At 55.5% G+C, this 8,681-nt stretch overlaps 1 protein-coding gene across 2 annotated transcripts in view; it reads right to left on the bottom strand.

Moving 5' to 3' along the window:
* Positions 1-118: 118 nt before the first annotated feature.
* GFAP (glial fibrillary acidic protein) overlaps positions 119-8,681 on the bottom strand; it is a 9,489-nt gene continuing 926 nt past the window's right edge. Inside the window, exons 2-10 of one of the 2 annotated variants that reach the window (XM_007455131.1) lie at positions 7,973-8,033; positions 7,682-7,777; positions 6,564-6,725; positions 5,260-5,385; positions 4,847-5,067; positions 4,226-4,269; positions 3,737-3,862; positions 2,378-2,463; positions 1,706-1,747 (exon numbers count right to left, since the gene is read on the bottom strand). In XM_007455131.1, coding sequence (XP_007455193.1) covers positions 1,706-1,747; positions 2,378-2,463; positions 3,737-3,862; positions 4,226-4,269; positions 4,847-5,067; positions 5,260-5,385; positions 6,564-6,725; positions 7,682-7,777; positions 7,973-8,033 — 964 coding nt within the window. Of the gene's footprint in view, positions 1,748-2,377; positions 2,464-3,736; positions 3,863-4,225; positions 4,270-4,846; positions 5,068-5,259; positions 5,386-6,563; positions 6,726-7,681; positions 7,778-7,972; positions 8,034-8,681 lie in introns of both variants that reach the window. The other variant, XM_007455132.1, reaches the window with a different exon arrangement.

The following is an 8,681-nucleotide window of genomic DNA, read 5'->3' on the forward strand; positions in this document are numbered from 1 at the left end:
AGGGCCGCCGCACCAAAAAAAAAAAAAAAAAAAAAAAGAAGCAAGTTGTGTCTTGTCCAAGGCTACTTCCTGCCCCCTTCCCCCAGCCCCAGCCTCTGCCGAACAGATCAGAGTCCACTCTGGGGAAAGCCACAGCAGTTGTCTTTATTTATGTCAGTGACTAAAGGCAGCAGTCGTGCCCCGAAGGTTAGCAGCAGTGGGTGGCAGGACGGAGTAGGGGAAGGGCACCAGTCTTGGAAAGAGGGAGGGACTCCTACTTTTCCCTCCCTCTGCCTTAGAGGGAGATGGGGACCCTGGAGTGGGCCTCTGAGCCCCACTCGTGGGCACTGATCATCTCGTGCCCACCAGTCTTCCCGTGGACCGCAGAACAGGTGCTCGGGGTGAAAGTGTCTGCCCCAAGCTGTCCTGCCTCTAGGCTACAGGAACACAAACCAGTGTCTTCACTCTGCGTGGGTCTCGGGTTCCCAAATTATAAAATAGGGTGCTACCTAAAACACGGGGGTACGTTTTGTATTTGACTACGAGGGGACAGCAGGGGCCTTGGCTTAGGGAAGAGCAGCGGTCACTGTGGGGAGGAGGGGTCGGGTGTGCAGCGGAGACTTTGCCTAGCAGTATTTGCTGGGGTCAGGCGGCAGCTGCAGCGGCTCCCAGGCCTGGGTGGACAGGGATTATGCAGCCAGGAAAGGGCCTTTAGAGCTGGGACAAAGTGGGCCCTGCCCCCAGGAAAAGCAGCCTCTTTCTTTCCTGTTTCACCATCTTCAAGAGGATGAGTCACTTTCCTGATTCCCATGACGCAGAGGCCAAGTGTAACTGCTCACTCACAGCACCCCCCCACTCTCATGTCTGGCCTCATCCCAACCGTCTCCTCTACCATCTCTACCTGCCCCCCTCCAGCCTGTATGGGATGGGGGGAGTCCTCCTGGGCTTGACCTCTCTGTGCCCACAGCTCGGGACCAGGCCCCCTTCTACTCCCTCCCAGCACCCCTTCCCTCACCACTTACACTGTAGTTCCCCCAAATGCTGAGAATCAAGCTCCCACGGGCCCACGGCATGCCCACGTGGCAGCTCAGTGGGGCTGAGACACTTGAACCATCACTCAGGAGGCCCCTCTGCAATCTGGGCAGGCCAGGAATTCTGTCTGGCGACTACTCCAGGTGGCAGGATAGCCCCACCCATCCTCAGACTGGTCAGAGTCAGTCTAGAAGAATAAGCCCCTGGCCAAGGCCTCCTTGCCTGTGGGGATCCCCCTGCCTGTCTCAGCATCTCGGATTTCCTCCACCAGCCTGAGGAAATTCAAAGGCCCCATTCCCAGATACCCCTAGACACCTCCAGCTCTGGCAACAGTTGCCATGACAACAGGGATTCGGGATAGGGAGGGTGATTTATTAGGTCTCCCTGCCCTCCCCAACTTCTCTCCTCCCTTCCAATTCTAACCCAAGCTGCTGGCCATGCCCCTCCAGGCTGCCCCTTTGGGGTGAGTGCCCTGTTAGAGTTGCTGGGTGCTGGGTGGGTGCTGTCTGACAGGCTTAATGCTGATGGAGCCTAGGGCAGCAAGCTGACATAGAGACTGAGGGGGAAAAGGAGCAGCTGGGGTGGGTGGGAACTCAAGTCTGGCGAAATTAACTAGCAGCGGAGGGGCAACTACCCTGACTCCTGCTGCAGGCCCCTCATACTGTGGGGCAGGGACCACCAGGTGGGTCCTGCCTCACATCACATCCTTGTGCTCCTGCTTGGACTCCTTAATGACCTGCAGGGGACAGAGAAGGTGCCACAGTTAGGTTAGGAGCTCACACAGACTCCAGGTCCACCACAGCTAGGCTATGGACCTAGACAAGTCCCCCGCCTTCCTGGGTCATCTTTTCTATGATAGTAGCCGGAACACCCCCATGCAGCAGTCAGAGGGGGAGATGAGGTAACACGGGCAAACAACTAGCACCGTGCCTGGCACATGGTGAGCTGATCTTGTAAGGTTAGCTGGTACTGTTGCTGGTGTGATGGGGAGGGGGTTATGACCAATCCCCCCATCCCATTCTTCTGCCAGGTTCCTTTCACCAAGCTGCAAGTTGAAAGTTGGGAGTGAAAGCTACTAACTTTAATTTTCTTTCTCTCTCCCCCAGGCCTGGCATGGGGGCACCTGAGTCTGAGGGTGAGACAGGGAGAAAGCTGGAGTCAGGACCCCATCCAGTGGTCTAGGCACCCAGGCTCCCCTTAGAACTGCCAGTGGAGGGGCTGGGGAAATGAATTACATCTGGGTTCCTTCCCCTCTTGCAGAGCCTCCCAGAGGAGCTCTTTGTGAATTATCAACAACCTTCTATGTGCCAGTCAAGCTTTCTTCCAGAGTCTGCCGGGGCCAGAATCTGGGATCCACCCTCCTCACCTCTCCATCCTGCATCTCCACGGTCTTCACCACGATGTTCCTCTTGAGGTGGCCTTCTGTCACGGAATTGGTGTCCAGGCTGGTTTCTGCAGCCATGAGGAGAGGAGGCCTCCATGGGCTTTCAGGGCACTAGACATCCTCTCCCACCCTCCGTTTCACCATGAAACCCCCAATGATGAGTACAAAAGCCTATCCAATCAGGCAGAGAGGGCATAGGCTCTTCCAAAGGGGCTGGCAACCTCCTAAGTCCCCATGGTGCTGGGCAAGTCCTTGCTGCCCTGCTCGCTCTCCTGGCCTGGCTGCATTTCAGCCCCTCTGCAAGCCCTCACCTGGCCCCTGGCTTCCTGACGACCCAGCGCCATGCCAAGGAAGGAGCACGTGGGTTTTGAAGTGAGGCAGGCCAGAATTTGAGTCCCAGCTCAGCCACATGACTGTGGGCAAGTTAATTTACCTCTTCCAGCCTCAGTGTCCTCGTCTGCAAAATGGGGATGCTGTTGTCTACTTTTCTACGTGGGAGTGAGGAGTCAGTTAATTGAAATAATGTTTGTTAAACGATGGGCACATATTAGTGCTCAATACATGGGGGTCCCTTTCCTGTCCCACTTCCTCTTTCCTACTTCTCTCTGCCTCTTCTCTGGGCCCTAGTGACCCTTTTCTATCTGGCATTTCGCAGTATTGCCTCTACCTGGTCTGCCTGGTTAACCCTTCTGATGCTGAACTAAGCCCTGGGACATGCATAGCTAGTGTTCCTAAATTTCTAGCCCAAAAGAAAGAAGAATTTTGTTTTTCCTTAGCTAAGAATCATTTGAGGGCCACATACAAGTAAGAAGTAATTTACTTCTTTTCCCCCCCTCAGAGAGAAAAATATAACACGTCACTCTCACTAATATTTAAAATTAAGAGCAGGGGACATAAAACTTTATTCACTCCAAGAACAGCAGTCCAGGGGGAAATAACCCTCTAGGTTGAATCATCACTGAGCTGAGCAATGGAGCCTCAGGGACAGACGAATCAGGCAGAGAGCCTGGCTGCCGGGAACAGCGAGACCCTAGGGGCCCTCCCAGTGATGGGAAAGAGGTGAGGCAGAGGCTGGCGTTTGCTCAGAGGCCCCGGAGTATCTCATCTGTGCATCCGAGGACTTATCACCTTGAACACTGGCCAACTCTGCTACTTTAACCTACATTTACCCTGTGCCAGGTCCTGGACTGGGTGCTGAGGTTGCTGGGAAAATGACAGAGGCTTGGCCCTTTAAGGAAACCTGGGAGGAGGGAGCCCAAGAGGATGGGGAAAGTGGGCTTGGTGAGGCTCGCTCCCTATCAAGCTGTTAAGAGCACCGTGTCTATAAGGCAGGCAGCTAACCGAGAGCTGAGCCGGCGGGGGCTCCATTTACAATCTGGTGAGGCTGTATTGGTATAACCTGTATTGTGAGGCTTTTGAGATGTCTTGTGACCTTGTGACCTTCCCCTTCTTTGGTGCTTTTGCCCCCTGTAGTGATAAGCAGTTAAAAAAAAAAAAACACAAACATCAAACACTTGGATGGGCAGAGCTTAATCAGGGATCTGCAGACAGGACAGAGGTTGAGACCATCACCCAGTTCTGCAATGGAATGGCATGTGGGGATGGGGGTGTGGGGTGGGACAAAGGGCAGAGCAGGCTGCAAGCCCCACCTCGAATGCTCTGGGATGGTGTGTTCTGGCTAGAAGTTCTGTGGTGAATCATGAAGGTCCCCATGGAGAGCCCCAGGCCCATTTGCCCTGGTCCTGGGCCCCAGGCCAGAACGGCAACCCACAGGCCTGGGGGAGGGGGCAGGAATCCAACACTCTGCCCACAAGACCCTGTTCTACTGACCTCGGATCTGCAGGTTGGAGAAGGTCTGCACAGGAATGGTGATGCTGAAAGACAGCAGAGAAAGAGAGGGGTGACCAGGCTGCCCGAGGATATCCCCAGGTCAGGTCCTGGTCTGGGGATTTCATGACAGCTTTGAGGCTTTTTTCCTTGCTAGGAAAGGCCGACCCCATCTTTTAGCTTCCCCAGCAGCAAACACACTCCTTGGAGCTACCAAAGCCGGCAAGGGGCCTGGATGTTGTGAGGGGAACATCTCTTTTCAAAAGAGAGTGGATGCTTGGAGGATGGCAGAGGGGAGGGAAGAGTGGCGAAGAGAGTTCCCAGGAGGCAGAAGACACTGGTCAGGGGAAAAGAAGTCCGATTTTTGTTGGGAGGGTGGGGAGTAAGCCTCAGTTTGGGAGGTGACCCGGGTCCTTACTCTGGGACCTAATCAACATGGGCTGAATTGAATCCGTTCACTCATTCATCAGACATTCATTGAATACCAACTGTGTGTCAGGCAAGCACTGTGCTGTGCACTGGGATAGGAGGGGGCTGGACGCAAGACTGAATGAGACAGTCACTGAAGGGAGTAAAGCAGCTCCAGGGAGGGGCCAGCAGGGAGGGCTGCTAGGCAGGGCTCACCGGTTCTCTTCGCCCTCCAGCAGCTTCCTGTAGGTGGCGATCTCGATATCCAGGGCCAGTTTAACGCTGAGCAGGTCCTGGTACTCCTGCAGGTGGCGGGCCATCTCGTCCTTGAGGCTCTGCCTCTCCTCTTCCAGCCGGGCCAGCGCCTCCAGGTAACTCGCCGCCTCCCGCGCGTGGCGCTCCTCCTGCTCCCGCATCTGCCTCTCCAGGTACTCGTTCTGTGGGTGGAGTCGGCTGGTTTCTCGAGGCCCCGCCCCGCCCCGAGTAACTTTTCAGAGCCCCGCCCCCAGCCCTGGTCCCAGACCCTGGCCTTTTTCCAGCACCTTCTAGGGCGGCAGGTCCCCTCCTCCGGTTCGCCAGCCTCCGCTCGCGGACCCCGTCCCCCCGCCTCTGGCCCTGCCCGCGCTCACCGTGCCGCGCAAGGACTCCAGGTCGCAGGTTAAGGCCTGCAGCTGGCGCCGGTAGTCGTTGGCCTCGTGCTTGGCCTGGCGGAGCAGCTCCGCGTTGCGGGCAGCGGCGTCCGTCAAGTCCGCAAACTAAATGGGGAGAGGGCTTTATGCTGAGGGGAGGGCTGGGGACGCTTATGGCGGGAGCTGTGCGGGCCCGTGGGGAGGAACGATGCCTGGAGGATCAGGGAGATGGGCGGGACCCCAGGGTTGTTGTCCAGCTCACCCCAGCCAATGGCCCTGGGTGGGATTATTCGCAGAGACTGCGGCCCGTGGACCCGGGGACACAGAAGACACTGCTACGTCTCTAGCACCTAGCACAATGCCTGGTCAGGGAATGCAGGAGTGAACAGTGTTTGCCACGGAATCCAGAATCTCCAGCACCAGCAGCTCCATCCGTGTGACTGAACCCTGTCCTCCTCCACCTTACACAGGGGATTCTGGTGAGCAGAGCTCTGTATTCTAATATCCCTGTTGCAGTGAAGCCCTCAGGGCTCCATCACGTCTTGCCCTGCTCCGAACCATCACTGGCTTCTGCCACTTACACTCCTCAGCTCCACGCCCTGGCCCAGGATCTCTGGGCCCCTACCTCTTTGTGCTTTTTGGCCTCTACTCAGGCTCTGTCCTGCACTCTGAACGCCCCTTTCCTCTTTTCTTTATGTTCACAGGCTTCCAGTCCTGCCTGGCCCCAGTGCCCTCCCTTCTATGATATCCTTCCTGTCCCCACATTGTATATAAACACTGCCCTGCTGTATTCTCCATAGACATCATTATTGAGTGACATAACATCTCCCTGGTCAGACATGTCTGTGTATCCTGGGCAGAGCAGGAGATATAGTAGATGCTCAATAACCCAGGATACAGACGCATCAAGAATGCAGGCTCCCAAGTGAGATAGCTAGGGTTAGAAATCCAGCTCTACTGCTTAGGAGCTGTGTGACGTTGGGCAAATTGGTTAACCTCTCTGGACTTTAGTTCTCTCATCTATCAAAGAACAGTACCTACTTCATGGTAAAATAATCCATGCAAAGCACAGGGCCTAATACACAGTAGTGTTGGCTAATAGTAATAGCAATAAGTACTAATAAGTACTTATTGGAAATAATAGTGCCTGTGTAGCCCCGGTCAAGTCACCTCACCTCTCTGGTGAAGGTCAGTCACTCATAGAGGATCCTCCCCCAGCTTCCTTCACCCTCCTTCCCCAGTTCTTTTGTATGGAGCCAGGAGGGCTGCCTGGAGGAGGCAGGCTGGCCCAAAGTCAGGGCTACCTTGGAGCGGTACCACTCCTCCGCCTCATGCATGTTGCTGGATGCCACTGCCTCATACTGTGTACGGATCTCTCTCAGGGCTGCTGTGAGGTCGGGCTTGGCCACATCCATCTCCACGTGGACCTGCTGCTGAGCCAGCTGCTCCTGGAGCTCCCGCACCTCCTGGCCAGGGTGAGAGAAGGGATGCCAGGGCTCAGGGACCAGGCTGCAACTGGGGTTTCCCCACAGCATCATGCCCTCTTCTGTCTGCCCCTCAGACACAGAAGTTGGCTAAGGGAGATGGGCATTCCTAGTTGGAGGAAATGGCATGGCCCAAGCTAAGGGAGGCGGGGGTAGTTTGGGGGTCTCATGGTGTCCTCCTCCCAGGCCTGGAAGGCAGGAGCACTGAAAGTGTGCCTGTGTTCTCATGGGAGAGTGACTGAGTCCCTGTGGTGTGGGTGTGCCTATGGGTTCCCAGGTTCCCTGAGGCCGTGGATTCTGCATCCATTATCTGAAGTCAGAGCTCAGCAGGGGTACGGGGGTTTGTTCGTTTGTTTGTGTGTGTGTTTTTATGTATGGCTGTCATTTAAATGGAGACAGATGGCAGAGGGAATGGAGTCAGAGAGACTAACTGTGTGACCTTAGCACGTTCTTTAACATCTCAGGGCTTCAGTGTCCTCCTCTGTGAAAAGGAGATAACACTGGACCGGTCCCTATCTCACAGGGCTGTAGTGAAGAAAAACGGGAGGCAACGAGGCCCATTGTAATTCTCAGTAAGTGGAGTGTGTGTCTGTGTGCATTTTACCAGGGGCTGGAGATGCTCTCTTGTCTATAATTTTGTACCCCGACCGCACCGTGAGGCATGTGAGTTCCGCAGCCAGGGATGGACCTCGTGCTCCCTTCAGTGGAAGCGCAGAATCCTAACCACTGGACCACCAGGGAAGGCCCTGTCTTTGTCTCCCTTAGTCTCTCTCTGTATCTCTCTCTGTCTTTTCTCTCTCTCTCATTTCTTTCTCTCTCTGTCAGTCTGTCTCCTTCTCTCTATGTCTGAATATCTCTGTCTCAGTCTCCATCTCTCTGTCTCTTTTCCTCAGTTCCAGTCTCTGTGTTGGCCTTTCCTCCCTCTGCCCTGGCCTTACCTCCTCATGGATCTTCCTCCAGAACCGGATTTCCTCCTCCAGAGACTCAGTCTTCCTCTCCAGATCCAGACGGCCCAGGGTGGCTTCATCTGCCTCCTGGAGTAGGGAGGAAGCAAAGGGCCCCTCTGACCCCAGACTCCTCCTCCCCACTCCCTAGTCTTATCTGATCCCTCCTTTTGTGGCTGGGAGGAGCAGCACACTGCTCTGGAGGGCTGGGCTTGGGGGCTATGTTTGGGTGGGCTTCCATCAACACTTTCCCCCTCCCTGGTCCCTCCCCTCTACCACCCTGACCTGTCGATAGGCAGCCAGATTGTTCTCAGCCTCCAGCCTCAGGTTGGTTTCATCCTGGAGCCTGGGGTAAGGGGACACATTCCTGGGTCCGGGCTCTTCTGAGGACTATTGGACCCCTGCCCTAACCTCCCTGGAGGTGGCTGCCAGAGAACCCCCCCCTCCCTCCCAGGACCAATGTGAGTGGCAAGAGGAGTGAGGGGCAGATGGACTTGGCCAGGCGGGTGAGCAGACAAGGGCCTTTGCTTTAACTCATTACCAAGGTGCCTTATCAGGGTTGCTGCACCTGCTCCTGCTCACACAGGCGCTTCCACCAATGTACACTCACTGCTGCACACACACACACACACCACACACCACACACACACACCACACACACCACACACTACACACCACACACACACACCACACACTCACACCACACACTACACACCACACACACACACCACACACACACCACACACACCACACACACACACACACACACACACACACACACACACACACGTCCTCCCGCACTTGAAGTCACACATGCATGCCCTGCGAGCCCAGCAAGGACCATGCCCCTTGGGTTTCCTCTGACCTTTGGAAATGGGTTTTATTAAGATCTCCGCTTTACAGCTGTGCAAGTTGAAGTGTCTTGACTAGGGTCATAAGCTGGTGACAGGCAGAGTCTCCTGTATTCTGAAGCCAGTATTCTGCCTGCTCTTTC

The sequence above is a fragment of the Lipotes vexillifer genome, unplaced genomic scaffold (assembly GCF_000442215.2).
Source record: "Lipotes vexillifer unplaced genomic scaffold, Lipotes_vexillifer_v1.1 scaffold1639, whole genome shotgun sequence".
In the NCBI taxonomy this organism is placed as follows: Eukaryota; Metazoa; Chordata; class Mammalia; order Artiodactyla; family Lipotidae; genus Lipotes; species Lipotes vexillifer.